Here is a 19524-nt window from a genome sequence, read left to right on the forward strand (position 1 = left end):
ACTACTGGCAGAAATGACAAAGAGGATGACAGGAAGTGATAGGAGGAGGGATTTTTTGTTTTGTTTTTGTCAGACAAGGTGCAACTGGCTCCACCACAGAATGTGTCATTCAAATGAGTTGAATCTCTTCTGTAAAATCGCCGACTATAGTTTCCCCAAAACGCCACAAACATAGCCGCTCCCAAGGATAAAGGGCTGACGTCTCCTCTGATTGGCTGATAGACAAGAGCCATGGCTGAAAAATGAGTATATAACTGTTTACGTCTGTCACTGCCATTATTATAAATGACTTTTTGCATGAACAAGCTTATTCACATGTGACTTTACTTTCATTTCTTATTTACAGCAAACACTGAAATTTCAGAATTTTTTTTTGTACATTAGCAGATGAAAGACAAACATTTCTTCACATTTGTAATGTAGCTGCTGATTGGCTGTTCCTGTAGGACTGAGGCTGTAAATGTTTCTTCTGTTTTATTGCCAAGACAGTTTCCACTGTGTATATTAATACATGAGGTATATTTTGTGTTTGAACTATTAAAATAGGAGGTTATAAGCATTTTTATGGGGCGTTCAAGTATTCAGCTATTCATAATACTGGGGGTCCAATTTATAGACATATTCGCAAAAGTCTTGCAGCAAAAATAGTTTCTACGTCTTGACCATATTTTTGATATTTTGGACTTTTTTCCATCAAGTTCCTTCCACTTCATCAGTAAGTGATGCTTTGAGTCATTAAATCCTAGTAATAAACAATTTTTCAAGCCACTAAATTATTAAAGACCACAGTTTTCATTTGAGGCAGCTATGAAGTATCGGCCGATCACCGATGTCTGAAAATTAAAGGAATCGGCACCGATGAAGCTGGCTCTACAAGCTAAAACATTTAGACTCCGTTTGACTCTAACCTCAAGTGAACAACAACAACAAACCAATTTCAAATCCTAATTAACTAAACAAAACCAGATCATTTTTATATTTAACGTGATGAGTAAATTCATCGAGGTGAAACTGGGTGTAGCAGGACGGTAATTTGTTTGCAGAGCCGTTGTAGTTTATTGGATGGTAATCTCTTGCTTTAATTCGAGCCAGTGGGTGTGTGTGAGGGCGCATTTACTGCGATAGTCTGTAAATGTGGTGGCATGCAGGTTGTAATAATGTAACCCAGGATGGTGTGCTGTGTGGGCTCCTGGTTTTGCCTGAAGGCGCGTGAAAACAAGCTCTGCAGCCGAGCGCAGACACCGTGCATTCAGCAGCAACTTCAGAGCCTTTTCTCTTAAATGACCACTGGCTGTTAGTGAAGCCGCAGCAATTTACGAGGAGAGTTCATAAAAAATACACCTGTCTTTGGTTGAGAGAGAGAGAGAGATGGTGTTTCTTGCATATTTATGCTAACAATAGATGAACCATTACTTAACTTCGAGAGTTATAGCCACTTTTATTGTCGTCCTTGTATTTTCTTTTTTAGATTTCCCCACACAGGATAATTAAGAAGGCTTTGGCTTGTTCTTTTGTAATTTACTGAATTGCTTCCTTTCAATCAAAGAATTTATGGGGTGGAATGGTGCCTCATGCAAATTAAACACTTTGCAGGCAAAATTAAAACAATGAAATCCTTTTTATTTCAGAATATTTATTAAGAAAAACCTTTTCAAACCAGGATTTTCCATCTTTTCATCCCTGTGCCTTTTTCCAAACCAGAACCATCTTTGACAGTTTAAAATGGAAAGATAAGCGCTTCCCAGCCAAACGCAGAGGTCACAATAATATTATTAAAGTCATACCTAACACAAAGGCTGCACCTCAGCACCAAAGGACTTTATCTTCAACTTTATCTGTCTCTAAAAATGCCAAATCCCACCCTGTCTTTTCCATCATGCCTGCTGACAGGACTGCAAAGGTCAAAGGGTTTCTGTTGTCTGATCGTATCTTTTCCAATCACTGAAACTCAGGTGTGAGAGGTTAGCCGAGGCTCCCTTTTTTTAGAAAGCAGGAGTGAATAGTAGCAAAAGGCAGCGCTGAGGTTAACGGGCTCCTTTGGAGCTGTGGAAACTCGGTGAGCATGACATCATTTGAGAGCTCACAGGAATGGAAAGGAAAGGAAATCTCCTCCCAGGGAGAAAATGGGAATGGAAGAGGGGGGCTGAAATAGGAACGCTGAGTCGGACTGTTCTGGAGTAAACAGTGGGGTGGTTCTGCATACACACACTGTGTGAAATATTATCAGACAGCGTGCAGGGGTTCGTGCCCGTCAAAGAGTAACCGCTCGGTTTATGCTGTCACACCATTTGCCAGGTAGAGCCACGGAAATCCAGCAGCAAGTGGCCTTTTGGGAGTTTTTTACCTAATTTAGTTTGGCTTCTGTGGAGTTATAGTCTTAATATGGCCAACTCTGACTTGCTCTTAATTTGTCTTCCTCTTTTTTGTGCTTTAATTCACACAAAATTCGTCCAGTTTTTCAACGCAGCTTTGGCGCTACTGCTTCAGGCAGATTGAGCCTGACAGAAACTCCTTTGAAATGCACATAAAGCAGAAGCTGCTTATAAATCACCACAAATGATTAAAGACGTATTAATATCCAGTTGAGAATTTTGCAAATTTTTATTTGCAGAAAATCTATCAAAATGCTGCTGAGAGCAGGCTTGGCCACTTTTCTTTCCACAATGTTTCCAGCTGCAGCATCTTGCCTGAAGTGAGCTGGAAAAAGTTTCTTGCTGCCAGGATCTGCAGGGCTGTGGGGGGCTTCAGACTCCGAAGGACTTCAGATCCTGTGTTGCAACATTTTAAGTGATTAATGTTGGACAAAAACTGGAGAAAAACAACTACATTTCCCCTGTCGGCCTGTAAAAGCTAAAATAATTTGTAATTAAAACCATAAAATAAACAGAATTTAATAGAAAGCATTAATCAATTGAAATAGATCAGACCCAAATCATAACAGTTGAATAAAATGTGAGCCTATTGACAGGCACAAAGTGAAAAGAAAGATAACGAATCAACTTTAAAACTTTGTTTTCCCTGAAACATGTCCTGGGAAAGATATCTGAAAACCTTTAAAATAAATCCATCCTTTATTTCAGTCGCAATGTATAAAACTGAAAAGTTTCAACAAATGAATCCTTTAATAGGATGTGGGTAACGGGGAGAAAAGCCAAACATATGAAACAATTATCCCAACTACATTGTTGAAGCAACATTCATCAGCAATCGCTATAAAATAAATGTAACATGTTTTCATACTTTTTGTTTCTCTTCAGTCCAAAGGCTTAAAAAAAAAAAAAACACCTAACCGTTTTTTTTTTTTGGCAAATGTTTTTTTTGGTGCCTGGAAAATGAGCCTTTTCCAAAACCTCAGGATTAAGTCTTAACTGCGCCGTCACCTAGCAGCCATGACAGAGCTCCAGCACGTTTGGTCAGCTGGTTTTACCACTGTATTCTCTGTACAATGGCTGCTGGAAAAGGCAAGTGTTTTGTTGTTGACTTACCACTTGCTGCAGTCAAAGCTTTTAAGCGCTTGGCTGTGCAGGAGGCTCTACTTCTTGCACGGTTCTATAATTTCACATCTGTTAGCAGCCATTTGTAAAGGTTTGCTCATCAAATGCCAAAAGATGGAGAGTAATGAGACACTAGAAGTCCTCAGTCGGTCAGGAACCCACCATGCGGTCCTCTTCAGAAGTTAACCTAAAAATTCAAGATAATGATGAGAAAGCATCTAGATGTCAGACATTTGAAACCGGACTTCAAATTAAATGAAAGCAGTATGTTGGGGAATACACCAGCAGTTGAATCTGATTTTATTGTCATTTTATCATTTTTTTTTAATTTGTTAAAAATGCTTACGCATACGCTCAACCAAGACTGGGGGGTCATGACCTGCATACATTTTTATTTTGTGGGTTGGAAGCTCTGAAGTTTGGGAAAGTTTGCTCTGAGCTGTTTTATATGAAGGAGTGGATTCGACTAGAATGTTTACATGTGTGAGTCTCTTACAGGGTAAAAAGGGACGAAACTTTGTGTGAGACTGAGAAGTTAATACTGAATTGCATTGTAGGACCCCATTACTGGACGCTTATTTAACTTTTTTCAGACGTTTTTACTTTTCATTTTGGCTTTTGTTATATTTTCTTATTACAAATATATTTGTATGTTTCGGAACCGGTAGTAAATTATAAGACTTTTAGGTTTTAGTTTTCCAAACCTTTTTGGAGGGCATCTGATCTTGAAGTGCGTCAAACAAGAACTTTATAAATGAAAAGACTGAAAACACTTAAGTTGGATAATGACTGAACAAAAACGTTAAAATCAACCTTCATCTATGTTCACTACACTCCCCAAAAACATCTTGTTGAGGATTTATTTGACTCAGAGGTCCTCGCCCCTCCCTCCGCAGACATCCCCTTTCTGAAAAATCAAGGTGGGATGTTCATCTGCTTTGTGCTTAGTTAATTTTGTGCTTCGTGATCGCTCCCTCTGCCCTCCTGAATGTCAGATCTCTTTATTTTCTAATCTTCCAACCTTAAAATAGAAGCTCTGATCCTGTTTCAGACGACCTACTCATTGTCTTATCCAAATAAACCGCAACTTCGGAATCCATCTTTGTTTACCGGTTTTGTTGCGGTGCCAGTGCCTTGACTCGCGCTGACAGAGACGGATGAGCCGATTGTCGCTGATTAGAGCCTCATTGGACTACCCAGAAAGCCACCCATGCGGCAGGAAAACAAAATGACTTCAAGAACATTTGGCCCCCAAACTTTTCAACAACTGAGGCAGCTAGCGTTCTTTTGTATCAGCAAACAGATTGCAGGAGTCTGGAAAGATGTGTCACTAACAGGTCTTTGGAGTCGCATCACACCTCTGCGATGTCTCCTCTTTGCTCCATTTAAAATGCTCAAAATATTCATTTTTTCATTTTAAAACTGGCTATCCCAACCCCAGGGCAATAACTATTAATTAGTGTTTACATTAAGTGCTGATAAGTATTTTTACATCATTTGTAGGACTTTAGAGACCCTAAGAGTTGGACTAGCTGGTGTGATTTGATCATTATCCAATTGGTATGAGTGTTGCCTTGCAGCAAGAAGGTCCTGAGTTCAAATCCCAGCCTGGAGCCAATTCAAAAACATGATTATTAAGTAAATTAGTCCCTCTAAATCTACAGAAAAATCAGAGAATAAGCTTTAAGTCTGGTAAATTCTGCCTGTTTGGAGCTCCTTTCAGAATGAGCCTCTTGTCACTTTAAATCCAGATAAGTTGCTGCTGGCCAAGCCCCCAACTCAATATTTATGCTTGCACATTAAAATGGCTGCAAAAAAATGTGCAATTATAAACTGTACATTTTTGAAAAACAGAAATAGAGCCACATGCACAACCAACAAGAAAGCAGCAAGTGGTTTCTGAAAGTTAAGTCAATAACAAAACATTTTTCTTTTTCAACCTGTCCAGCACGAGCATGCGGGAACTCATCTGAGGTTGCTAGGTGACGGGCGGAGCTCCGCTGGGGTTGCTAGGTAACAGCCTGGGCTTCACTGGGGTTGCTAGGTAACAGCCTGGGCTTCACTGTGGTTGCTAGGTAATGGCCCGGACTTCACTGGGGTTGCTAGGTAACAGCCTGGGCTTCACTGGGGTTGCTAGGTAATGGCCCGGACTTCACTGGGGTTGCTAGGTAACGGCCTGGGCTTCACTGGGGTTGCTAGGTAACAGCCTGGGCTTCACTGGGGTTGCTAGGTGATGGCCTGGGCTTCATTGGGGTTGCTAGGTAACGGCCTAGGCTTCACTAAGGTTGCTAGGTGAGACGCAGTGCCTTCTGATTTGTGAACTTACATTCTGAAAGTTTTTGCAACATTTCAGACACCAAAAAACATGAACCAAAGAACGACTGGGTGTTTTAAAATTAAGCGCTTAGACGGCTTTTAGAAGCAAAAGCGTGCAAAAATGTTTTTGTGGTAAATATGAGACACTTGTGTTCTTTTAGTCAACAGTAGTTTTAGCCTTGGAGCTCTCCCATTTATTCTTTTTTCTCTTTATTGTTGAATCCAGTCTTTAACCGCATCAGAACTTTAGATGTTTGTCCAGGTTCTTTGTGACCTCCTGGATAAGGAATTGATTTGTTCTTGAAGAACTTAGGTTAGCCGACCACTCTGGGAAAGGTTCCCCATTGGTCCTTGCTTTCTCCCTGTGTGGATAATGATTCTCTCTGGGGTCCCAAAGCCTTAAAATTTACTTTGTTTCCCTTTTCAGACTGATAGATGTCGATAACTTTGTTTCTTTCCATCAGGTTAAGCGTTATTGTTTCTGAATTAAACTACTTCATGTTGCCTGACTGTGATTTATTGATTCAGCAGGTCTGATGGCAATTATTCTGTGTCCAAATGAATGGAAAATACAGCTCTGGAAAAAATTATCAGTTTCTCTGATTTTACTTTTTATAGATATATGATTGAGTAAAATGAACTGAACTCCTGACATGTCTCTCAAATTCAAAGCAAAAATCTAGTGTTTATTTGCAGAAAATGAGAAATAGTCAAAATAACAAAAAAAGATGCAGTGCTTTCCTCAAATAATACCTCAAATAATGCAAATGCCCCCCAATTATTTCAGACAAAAAATAGAATAAAATAAAACATACTGTAAATGCAATAACACTGAAACACATCACTTATTTAGTGACTGGGTTTCTCAGATTACTTTGTCTGTTATTGAAATGTGTTTCTGAAACATTTAGTTTGGTTAAAAGCAAAAAGAGAAGAAACTGATTAGGAGTGAAATACTTTTTCGCAGATCTTCTTTGGTTTCATTGTTTTTCTGCGTTTTTGCAGCACACTGTGTTCTTTTCTTTACTTCTGTTTCGCCACCCAGGCATCTCCGGTGGATGATGAGATGCAAAGTGAATTCAAGGCACATGAAAATGGACGTCCTCTGGGTTTTTATCTCATGTTTTCAATGTGGCGTGTTAATCTGCATGAGCTGTTGTTGACCCCCGCATGCCGTCCTCTAAGAGACACAAAGTACACCCCTGCAAATACCAGATGTTAGCAGGAAAAACATCTAAACAACTGTAGCATTTTAAACTGGCACACCATCAGACTGCGCTGTGTTTTGCTACACTTTCACATGAAGCCACTGCTGTTTAACATGTGTTTTGTCTGGCTGCCCCATGTCCGTCTTTCTGCGTTGAGCGCGTGGGAGTGTAACTGCGATATTTCTCATGGCAGCGTTTCAGATGGAGCTGCACGGAGCCTCTGGTGGGACATTAACCTGCTCAGCGTATCCTTCCTGAGTCTGCCCGGCGCGCAGGCTGTAGATCTGCTCGTAATGAACGCACAGGAAGCGCTCCGTGTGTGAACAGGGCTGACAGAAACTTTTCCACATTACCCCTCAGCCTTTTTAAAAGGATTTAATTTATGGCGATTATTTCTTTCATCTGTGCGTTGCTAAAAATTGAAAGTTTTTGAGCTTCTTTTAAGTAGCTTATGGTGGACTTAACAGATGTTATGTCAGCTTTCTTTGTTAGGAATGACCCGTGTAGCTCTGCAGATTATTTGATTATTTGCTTGTGGTGTGGATGGATATCATGGTCATAAACTTTCTGCTCTTTTCTGCAGCTCTTTTTGCTTTAGGCCATTTCCTTTAATGACTACATTCATTTCTCTCCATTTTCAGTAAAGTTTCTTGGTTTTTGATCTGAATCATCCCCATTTCTCCACATTTTGCTTCTGAGCATTCAGGATTTCCTGTAATCTTTGAAACCGGTTTCTGAGGTTCTTTCTTCTGCTGCCATTCTTTCATTTTGAGTAGAGAAGCGTTGATCAGAGCCTGCTGGTCCGATTTGAGGTCTCCAGTTTTTGTAAAGCATTGACCTTTAAATGCAGAGTGTCCAGTTCAGTTTCCTTTTTATTGTAATGTTCTGGCTTCCTATTACCTCCTGAAAGGTTTGCACTCACTTCCTGCCTGAATAAATGTCTCAATATGTCAAGAAAACACAATTTCTTCACAAACTGTTGGTCTTCCTCTAACTTTTCAAAACAACTTGTTGCTGAAAGTCCACCATCCACATTAGAGAATGTGAGTGGAGCGTCGCATGTGATCAGAAAAATGAAACTGATCCAGCTGAAAACGGCCAAAGCACGACACTACTAGAACTAGTCCAGGTGGAACTACAAAATTGATATTAAGGAATTATTGACTTAAAACAAGCTCCTATTCCCTGCCGAAAAGTTACTTGTAAATTATTTTTGTTTTGTTTCAAGTGTTCTAAGATATCTGCACTAAAAACTAAAGTATTTGGTAAGTGTTTGTGTTTTTGCTGTGTGGTTTTACACTTTGTCACTTAAACTTCATGCATCAAAACTCAGAGTGCATTTTTCAGGAACTATTAAGAAACGTACTTCATATTTCCACAAATTCAGCACAGTGCACCCACCCACCTCCGCAGTGCATTGTGAATTATCTTGCAGTTCAGTTCAGGCCGGGTCTGGTGGACTGTAGGCAGCCATATGGAGAGGGAGCTCTGGAAACATCCCATTGCAGGTCATATATCACATGTCTGACAGCAGCCATTCTGCCTTGTTTTCATTTCAATCACGAGTGCAGCTGTGCTGGAGAGCAGCGAGGTTCTGCGATGTTAACCCACTGAAGGCTGGAAGTTTATTGCTGCTGGTACTGAAGTGGGTGTTTGCAGGATCTGCGTCCAGCGTTGCTCAAATTAACTGGATGTTGCCAGATTGAGTTTATAAATGTTTGGTACTTTCAGAGTAAATATTTTGTAGATTATTTTACTTTATATGCAGCTACAAAAAAAGTACCTCAAAAACAAACCCATCCTTTTCCGCAGTTTGATAAATTTGAAGAGAATATTTTCCACATTAGCGGTGTAACGATTATTGTTCAGGAGACAAAACGGGTTCACAAAAAATAAATAAATAAATTTTAACAACATTTTGAAGCAAACTGCTGTCACACAGTTTCTTCTCTTGTCACATTTAGATCTATTGAAAACACTCTATAAACACAAACGGATTCTGTGGAAGATGAAGTCCTAGCAGATATTGTATTATATTGTGAAATAACTTTTGAAGTTCTAGTTTGAATAGTGTGTATGCATTGGGATCAAAGGTGTCAAATTTCTCCTGCTGTGCTAACAATTAACTGTGCTCTGTATAAACCCTCAAGTGATTAAAACTAGTCCAAATTTAAAGTTTATTTCAAGCATCCAGTATGCTGAGGTTAGTGAAGCGTCTGGTGTGAATTGCTACAATATTTATTTTGAAGCAGTGCCAGCATACACGTCAATTTCAGCCAAACCTGCAGCTGATCACATTGTTTTACTTGCAAAATGAGGCTTAAACATTATTTTTCTGACAGATGTAGTTCAACATGTAGAGTGAAATAATTTATATTTTTTTATTAACAATACAGTAAAGGTTTCACAACTCTTATATTGCCTTTTAAAGATTGGACAGCAAGACTTGTTGGTGCAGAGTAATCCACTCCAGCTTTGTCTTTTTCAAACATTAATTGTAGCCAAAAGAGTGGAAGAAAAACTAAACATTTTTTGGTTTATGTTCTTTTCAAAATTTTAATTCCAGATTATCAAATACTATTCAGGATTATAATCCTGGCTCGCCTGCTTTGCTGGACAATAAATTGTCCCAGAAGTTATTGTGATAAACAATCGTATTATTGTTTTGAGAGCATTTTCAAGTAATATAATGGTAATAATGGGATAATAATCCAAGAACACATTGTCAAAGATCAATAAACTTTAAATTCTGATGAACATTTAACACTAAAACTGGAAGACATTTTAAATATCCAAAATAAACAAACAAAACAACAGAAACAACAAATAAAATGAATTATGGAGTCTCTGTAAACACAATTTTCCTTCATAAAAGTGAAGACTTTGTCATCCGGTTTTTCATAGAAAAGAGAAAAAATACTGAGCTCATTTTAATTTATCATGTAATGAATAGGTTTATTGCTTATTGCGACAGGGCTGCTGCCCCACATTGCAGCATAATATCAAGAAACATGACCAATCCTTCCTTTACCTCTGAAGCTTTTTCTCTGCGCTGCATTACAGCCTCTGACCACAGACTCTCCCTGTTGTAGGAACCTCTTTCAGAAACCACATACTTTAGGCGTTTTGCATTACAACTCTTCGCTAACCTCCCTCTGCTCAAAACCAAGTGAGTGTGAGTCGATGTGCTGACCTCTCCTCTTTGGAAAAGATCGCGGTGCTTATTTGTGGACGATCAGACCTGCTTCCTTCCACATGTAATCTGTCCCACATGGACTTCCTCAGAGCGCATTAAAATGTAGCTCAGGCGGAGGATAGATGAGGAGCGACGAACAGAAGAAAAATAGGTGCCCTCCGCATGCGGCTTCGAGGGAAGCTCCTTGTCATGTTCTGCTCTCCAGTTTGAGTGAAACATGATTTGCACGGTTTTTTGCCAGGTTTTCGCTCTTCTCTCCATCGTTGTCCATCACCAAAAAAGAAAATAAAAAAGACACGGCGCAGCTTGTCGTTCTGGAAATCTTCCATGTGTTTTGATTCAGGAAGTTTGGACTTTTAACCACTCATTTTTGATTTGAATTTAGTGGATTTCATCTAATTTTTGACGAAAATGTCGCGATCTTTAACTCTGACATCTTTCAGGCCCATTTGTGAACTATCGATTAGTAATTATAGATGAGAGATATTTTTACTGGAGAAACCTCTTTGTTTTTATTTAACCTTTTTTTCAATGGAGATCTGTTAAAATTGATTTTCTTCCACGATGTGATGCAAAAATAATTATTTTTTATTAAAGCAGAAAATGGAAGAAGGAAAAGTAAAAAAAAGTTCTTTTTTTTATTGTCATCTTTGTTGTTTTCAGTCTAAATGTATTGCAAAATACTGAAATTGATTAGAACCATGATAATTAGGTGTAAAATATGCACATTCAGGATTGAATAGCAGTAGAAAAGGTCATATGAGTAATAATGCATTTTCTGTCAAACAGGAAATTTCATATTTTAAAGTTTTCCTTAATTATTTAATTTACCTATACTATAAAATATTAGTTGCGTATAACTGATGTGCATAAAAAATACAGATATTTAAGAAAATACTATAAATATTTTGTCAAAGTTACGTATTAGTTTTACCAATCATAACAAAAAAACAAAAGCGTCTCTAGTATACGGCTAAGTAGCGGCCAGATATTTTAAAATGTTGCTGCCAGTATTTTACTGTAAGTTAGAAACTTTTCTCAGTGTTTGAAATAACGTTAAACATCTATTAATGTCTATTTTCTGTTTCGTTGTCTATTTGTCTTACTTGGGAAAAGCAAAGTTACAAGTTTTTGATAAGTAAAAATAAAACCAGAAATAAATGTATTTAAGAGATTCTGCTTATGTGCCAGAAGCTTTTTGAAATCATTTTGATTTAATAATCAAATTTTCTTTTAAATAAAAAAACCTCATAATGACTTTTTTTCTTCAAGTCCATTCGAGTTCATCTGCAAAACATTTTTACATAAATGCTGAAACTACAGGTTGTCCTGTGAATGTGGCTCAGTGTCACTAACGGAGAAATCCTCCATGTTTTAATCCGACTAAATCCCCTCGGCTTCTGCGGCTCATCGATCATTTCGCTCCTGTTTTCTTACAGCAGGATCTCAGACCAGGTACTGAGACGTCAAACCCTCACAGAAAAACAGCTGCCGTGCCGAGAAGAAGGAGGAAAATAGCTCTTTTTTTTCTTCCTTCTTTCTCCTGTGACGGACAGCGTTCGGCTTTTGGCTTGGGCTGAGATGTAGGATGCAGTTTATGGGCCAGAACTCAGCGAGGGGTGGAGGCGAGGGCTGTTTCTGGCAGAGACGCCCCCTCCCTCGCCCCGCTTTCTCCGAATAGCGGAGTCCCCCACGGCTGCAACCCCTGTGACCCGGTCGGGAGAGTGTCAGGAGACGGGACCCACTACTTAACCTCTGAAGTCACATTTTTAACATCATCCTGAGACCGGCAGCATTTCACAGGTCTCACTGTTTTGTCTCAGCTGCTGCCACACTGAGCATTTTTTAAACTGAATTTATCTGCATCAGTGGTGTCCACACTTGTTGCCAAAATTGTAGACTCAGAATAGTAACAGACCAGAAAAACCAACCTAAAATCAAGCAAATAAAGTACCTGGACATTTATTGTAGATTTTTACAACATCGTGTTTCATTGGAAAAACTAAACTTACACCAAAAACTGAGAAATTTTGTGATTTCTTTTGACATTTTCTAGAAAAATCTTCAAACAAAAATTTTTGACAATTAAAATTCAGAAATTTCCAAGTTTTTTTTTTTCCAGAAAATTTCTGATATTAATGTAACAGTTTGATTTTTTTCTATCAAACCTCATTGTTTTCTGTAGAAAATTTCTGAAATCACTCTCAAAATTTCTGAGGTTTTTGGCAGGAATGTTCTACTTTAATTTTGCAAGTTTGCTGTATTAAAAGAAAAACAGAGTTTTAATTTCTTTTTGGCTCAGTTGAATAAATCAGGATTTGGGTCACTTTCCACTTTCCGTTTGCTATATTTAACCACGTTTAGAAAAGAATTTGGCTTTTCAGTAAATGTCTCTTAGTTTCACTTTTTGTTAAAAATTGGTGATAAAATTTTACCAAATTTTGTTGGTAACAGTTTTTAAGTCTCCATCTGAATCTATGGGCCAAAATATACGAGCCAAATTTTTATCATTTTTTAATTGCAGTTGGGGGCCACACAAAGTCAGTCCAACGGACACAAATGGCCCCTCGGCCGCACTTTGGACACCCCTGTTCTACATGATCTAGTTGATCTACATCTAGATGATCTACATGATCTAGTTGCTTTTATTCAAACAAAAACAGTTGCAAAAATTTGTAATGCTGCCAAAATAAGATGTTGACCTTATGAGGTATAATGAAGTTATTTTTATTTAATTCAGGTTAGTTTGTTTACATCGCGGGGCAGTTTAGGCAGGTCCAAATTGCCTATAGATATAATAATTCAACAGTGACCTTTGTGCCTTAGAGTTTATGTATCTTTATTACAGCCAACATGTCTGACACACTGAAGCTTGAAGCAGATGAGCTACAGCAGCAGGAGACCACACTGGGCGCTCAAACAGGAAACTACAATTTACACAAGCTTAGCAAAGTTCAACCGTAGCAATTTGTAAAAACATAATTTGGTTCATTGAGTCTTAATTTTAAGCACTATAATTTTCATTAGCATATCGTCACCTTGGTAAAGTAATGACCTCTAAGTATTTTGCCAAAAGATTTTCCCCTTTTTTGCCTGAAACGTATCAGGGGACAAAAAGAGGTTGTGATTTTTATTTTTTTTTGCCAAAATCACTTTTGGCTAAAATGACTTCAGCCATTATTTTAAGAAAGTGATGACATGGGAGATTAAGGAGATTTTAATTCATCTTCTGACCTTCAAATGAAATATAACTGTAACCACACATGAGCCAGATATGAGCTTCAAGGTAGACCAGGGTTACATTTTTTAATATCACTATAATATGTATCTTTTTATGTTTTTAATACTTACTAATTCCCACAACAGATAAAACGTCTATATTCAGCCTTCCACACCAAAGCAATACAACAAAGTTCAGAGCTTGAAGATCTCCCAGGATTCCCTGTTTAGCAATGTGAAAGTTTTAGTTTGAAGATAGACGTATTGTGCATTTTCATATATACTAAAATGTACAACACTTCCAAAAGTACTTGATCCTCCACTTCACACACATGTAAACTTGAGTCACGTCCCATGTTAGGAAGTCCAGCCAGCTGCACTGAGCTTCTGATTTTGCTGCAGTCTAGAACATGAGGCGACAGTGGACAATCGTTTGCATTGTATCATTAACTCTGCAGTAATCCCTCTTACTGAGCGTAGTGACAGGACAGCACCTCCACTGGCCAGGGGTACTCTCTATGTTACAGAGAAAGTGAAAGACGGTTGCTTCACAATTGCAGTATTTTCATTTATTGAGGAAATAAATAAAAATCAAACGTAGATACGCTTGTTCTGTCAATAAGTCATTAAAATTCACGGCAGCAATGAATATAAACAGCTACATGAGTTCATAATGCAGCCATCAGAGGAGACGCCAGCATTGGAACAACAAACCCCTTAACCTTGTGAACATTTGTGACATTTTGGGGAAATTGTAGTCTATTTTACAGAAATGCTATGGATTCAACGCGTTAGAATTACACAAGATTTTATGAACTGTGTGATGCTGTGAGAGCTCTGATGGAGCCAGCTGCACATCGTCTTAAAAGAAAGACGAAATAAAAAATCCTCCTACCAATTCCTGTTGTCTTCTTTGTCGTTTCTGCCAGTAGTAACATCTGGCTGTTAATCATGTGATTCATGTGAAATCCTGCTGTAACAAGGTGTGTTACGTTCACAGTCAAATTAGCAAATTAGGTTGACTCGAACAAATAGAAGCCATGAATAAACTGGCAAAACCAACTTTGGAAAACAATTTTAGTCGCTCAGTTCAACACTCCCGTCCCTCACTTCCAACGTCCATCATGGCGCCTGGATGGTTAACTAACGTAGCTGCAAAGGGTCAATAGCCAAACCTAAAACCTGCTTAACTGCAATTATTTATGCACATTTACGAGAGGGCCTTAGCATAGTGCCTAATATAACAGTTTTAACTGTTAAATAATCATTTTTATCCTGATAAACTTAAATTATCATAACAAATATTAACTTAATTCATCCTCAATGTCTGAATAAACTAGGACTGAATTTAGGTTTCTTCAATGGTCAGAAAACACCTAGCATAAAACATTTGACCAAAAAAATGTGAGTTTTTTTGGAAATTGTTTCCATTAAGCAAATTTATTTTTGGCAATTTCAAAATGCTTAATTGTATGGTTAATAAAAACACAGCTACTGTTAAACTGATGATCTCTGCCTAAATCATTGTTCTTCAGCTAATCTGAAGACAAGGTGAAATGAAAACCTCTGTGCAGAACCTCGCTGATGTGACCAGGTGTTTCCACTCTGTTGACTGTTAAACATTTAGTAGCAAGAACATTTTATGACTGAGCTTATTGCACAGGTGGCATCCTTTCACAGAGCAACTCGTTCTTCCACAAGTGTTTGCAGACTAACCCTAAGCTGTCAGGAAATTCAGCAATATTCTCTCTCCTCTTTCTGAAATATTTATTATCAATAACAGACCCATATAGCTTGGATAGAAGAAGAGAGGTACCAATCACTCTTTTACATAGAAAACCATGATAATGCTAGAGATTAGTTGTGTGTACTACTTGCCTAAATAAAGTAGCCAATACGGGCTAGCTAGCTGCATGTGCAAATATTATGACTAAATACTAGCCTACCAACTTTCCCACGTTCCCAAAATTACTGCATACATAAATAAAAAGGAAACAACTAAAGGAATCTACAACTAAATTACGACTAATGTTCATTCTGCACTTTTGTTTCCAACTTTCAGCAACTGATTTCTGGTCTTCAAGCTGACAATTTGTTTTAAAATGCATCCTTGATTATATGAAACATATTTGATTTTTTAGAAAACGTTCAAGCTTTTACAAACAGCTAAAATATGAATAATTGTTGCGTTTCCATTTAAATCCCACCAGATCACTTATAATATTAAGTGACATGGAGCAGTGGTAATTTTACTCAGTACCAGCCCAGACCTTAAAGTAAATCTAATTTTTTTTGTAAAATACCAAACCAGATTCACATAAAACAGACTGAATGTCAACATACTCAAATGTGTATGTTTTTCCACCATAAGTCTCTGCAAAAATAATAATAATAAAAAAAGATCTGGTCTTTATCAGGTTCCAAAATTATCAAATGATAACTGTAACACATAGCAGATGAAGTTAAATCCTAAACCAAGTTTAAAATAAAATTAACTATTTAAAAAGTATAAAGGTGCCTAAACACTAAAGACGTTTGATATCGCTTAATAAACTGTTATGTTCTTAAAGAATAATATAATGTTCCCAGTAGACAAATTGTGTATTTTTGTACCATAGAGTTTCTCAACGGTTGGTTTTTCAGTCATTTTTGAGGTTATCAAAATAAGGAAATGGAAACCAAACTTTCTACATTTGTTTCGTTTTCTTGTTGCACCAAACTCACATTACGTAGCCGCTCCATAACTGAGGTTTGTACAGAACCAAAGTTTATATGCACCGCTAAGCCACTAAATCTGTGGTTCATGGCTAAAACGAGAGAGAAATCAAACTTTTTATGGCTGCCGTTTTACTTCTTTGTTAAACCGTAGCAAACATTGTTGATTGAATGGTGTTTGAATGTAATTCGTGATTTTTGTCAGTAAATAGTAAAGCAAAAATGACAGAAATGAATTGGCTTGAGCAGGTTTAGCCTGTAATATGATAAATATTGGTACTTTTAAAAGTATGCTGCTCTTACATTTTTAAAATATGTGTAGTTCTTTGTATTATGGAATTTGCATATTGCTTTTAGATATTTATTAAAAATTGAAACCCAAATTACTTTCAATTGAATGTAAGACCTTTATAATATTGTGAGATAAATGGAGTGAATTTTAATGTAAACGTTAATGTTTTTATACATTCAGAAGTTTTTTTTTCAGCTTTTGTAAAATCGTATCGTAGAGACGACCCCAAACAAGATAAGCAAAGAAAGGACACAAAAACAGAAGATTATTTCTTTTTTTGTCTTTTTTTCTTCTGTGTCTTTCCTTAACTGAACAGCGATTTAAATCTCCACCTTTGCTGCTCCATAGATTGGTGCCCTGTTTGTCGTGAGTCGTCCTCTTCCAGTTTGACATGGTTCTGGTTTCAGCGCCTCGCAGACGCGTGCTGGTGTGAAACGCCTGCAGCTCTAACCCTCTGTTGGTTTTGTTTAGGCCTTTGTCTCCCTCTCGCTGCTCTACTGGGCCCTGCAGAGCTTCTCCCAGCTGCTCAGCATCAAGAAGAAAGACGACTGAGACGCCGACAAGATCCAGGAAGAACGAGGACGTCTGGATTCAAAGGATTTCATCTTAGCATGTTTTGATCTGTCAATCTATTAAGTTGTAGTTTATTAGGAAAAAGAAACAGAATTGGTTCAGCTTCTGCTTGATTTTAACCTTTTAATGCACAGCTGCTTCAAGCTTGTTTATAACAAAAGCTTAATTATGTAAATGAGCCATTAACAAAGAGAAAATAGGCTGATAATTTTGCCAACACATTATTCATTTTTAGAAGTATTATGTTTAAAATGTCACTGCTATCATAGGTGCTGCAGTCCAGAGTGAAGGACCAATAGTAACATTTCCAGATGAGCCACAAAACAACGAATACCTCTTATCAGATGAGTGCTGTTCATACTGAAGCTGTTCATTTCAAAGCTAGAACAGAATTAATGCTCAACAATGTACAGTCCGTTTTCCATTTCTCATTGAAATAAAAGTACTTAAATTCTTTGTGTCTTTTCTTAATCCCTTAAATTACATGAAAGGAAAATTATGCAAAGGCTTAAGCAACACTAGATTTTTTTATATATTTTCTTTCATGCCTGCGGCTCGTCAGCTTTGATTAGATTTTGAAACAGCAGATGAATTCATCCTCTGTCTCCAGATCTTGTGTGGGAGTAACAAATGGTCCACAGCAGATGGTGCTGTTATCACCCATCATTAGTCTCTTTTTCATCCAGCATCCTGTCTTTAAAAGGCTCCAGTGTTCACATTTTATTCAAAAGCAGAACACATTTTTTTTCCAGAGGTTTAAAAAAAAGTCGGTATTGTAAGGAAGTTGAAGCAGTTTGACGTTCATATTTGCAATTTTGAGATACAATTAATTGTGTGGATTTCTGTTGAAACACATGAAAACTGGCTGGTACTTTTATTTTCCAGAAGGTTTCATTATTGTAATCGTGTGTTTACAAATCAGTCATGCAGCTGATTCAAAACTCTGCCAACACCAGAATGAAATCCCAGCACCTCTTTGACCAGCTCCCTGTCTGAAAAACGAGAGATTAGTAAATCTGTTATTGATCTACTGAATGGTTTTTGATCCTAACATCAGCTGCTTTAGGTCTTTTTTCCTCGGTTTATATAATTATGTAGCGCTGTCCGTGTGAGATGGTATCTCACACAAATACAGCGTATATTTTTTTAAAAACCTAATATTTAGCTATAGTGAGGAGCTAGCGATCAGCGTAGCTTGTGTTCTGTCAGAACATAAGTGCGCATGCGCATTAAGAGGTCCGCGGAGCCGTCAGTTCAGCATACGAGACAACTTACGACAAAAGTAAGTAAATAAATTGTTTTCAGTGATAACTGTATGGACGTACATTCATTGTCATGGTTTGAAAGTATATTTAAAGAGGAATTTAGTTGCCAAATTACGGTGTTCATTAAAGGACACACTACACCAACCGCCAGATCCCAAGGCACAAATACAAAGTCTTGGCTTCAGCTGACATATTTAAGCCACTGCCTTACAATTACTTTACAATTTTTGCATTATTTTATTGCAATTTCATGTAAACGTTTTAGGATCATTTCCATGTAATGTGTTACTCTTAGCTCTTGATCCGTAATCTGCGTTATAACTATAAAATTGCAAATTGGAATTACGAATGGAAACACACCAATTAAGAAAAAAACAACTTTTTTTTATTAAAAAGTTTTTGCGCTAGAATGAGGCAGTTTTTCCTTTGTATCGAAAACTGCATCACACAGGTCATGTGACCAATAGCCAGACGTTACTATGCACATGTGATTTAATTTCGTTGCAATTGAAAAATTCTGTCAACGTTAACGGAACAATTTCTTTGCATACATTTTTAATGCAAACGCAGATGCAGGAAAACTTGTGAAATAAAAAAAAACATCAGTAAATATGATCTAGATTAAGTAGCACAGAATTACAAACAATGGGACTGGATTTGCACATTAAAGCAATTACATGAGGTTAACACTAATTCTGATTAAAAATGTGATCATTCTTGTGTCAACAAAGATGTTTTTTCTCCATTTTTGCATGGCAAGATAACGAAGGGGAGTTCACCTTCTATATTTTTTACCAACAAAGTAGCACTAAAATCAATAAATCCATACATTTCTCATTGAAGTGAAAAGAAGGAGTTGTATTTTGTATTTTCTTGTTTTAGTGTTGCATATGAGTCCCTGAGTTTAGAAACCTGCTTGCTGTTGCCTGGTGATGACTGAAGATCACGTTCAGCTTGTTTTTCACATTCAGGATCCTAAAAATCAATGCTGACGTAATTTTATGTTTGGTGCTTTTTCCCTCTGCAGTGTAAAGTGACTGATGATCTTTTATGGCTTTCTGGATATTATTGCAATAAGTTAGGAATACACTCCTAACTTATTGCAGTTATTTTCACTTCGCCTGAAGTGAAAATAAATGTGGCATTTTTAGACTGCATCAACAGGAGAAATACCTTATTTAGAAATTTTACTGATATACTTCATGTTTATCCTCATCCTGATCTCTACATAACTACAAAACCTCAC

At 37.4% G+C, this 19524-nt stretch overlaps 1 protein-coding gene across 1 annotated transcript in view; it reads left to right on the forward strand.

Moving 5' to 3' along the window:
• agmo (alkylglycerol monooxygenase) overlaps positions 1 to 17467 on the forward strand; it is a 78353-nt gene extending 60886 nt beyond the window's left edge. The window contains exon 13 of the mRNA XM_015000956.2: positions 16912 to 17467. Within this exon, the coding sequence (XP_014856442.2) occupies positions 16912 to 16992 (81 nt within the window). The 3' untranslated portion in view covers positions 16993 to 17467. The remainder of the gene's footprint in view (positions 1 to 16911) is intronic.
• Positions 17468 to 19524: the final 2057 nt, after the last annotated feature.

The sequence above is a fragment of the Poecilia mexicana genome, unplaced genomic scaffold (genome assembly GCF_051168715.1).
Source record: "Poecilia mexicana isolate PSO_F unplaced genomic scaffold, ASM5116871v1 scaffold_16, whole genome shotgun sequence".
In the NCBI taxonomy this organism is placed as follows: Eukaryota; Metazoa; Chordata; class Actinopteri; order Cyprinodontiformes; family Poeciliidae; genus Poecilia; species Poecilia mexicana.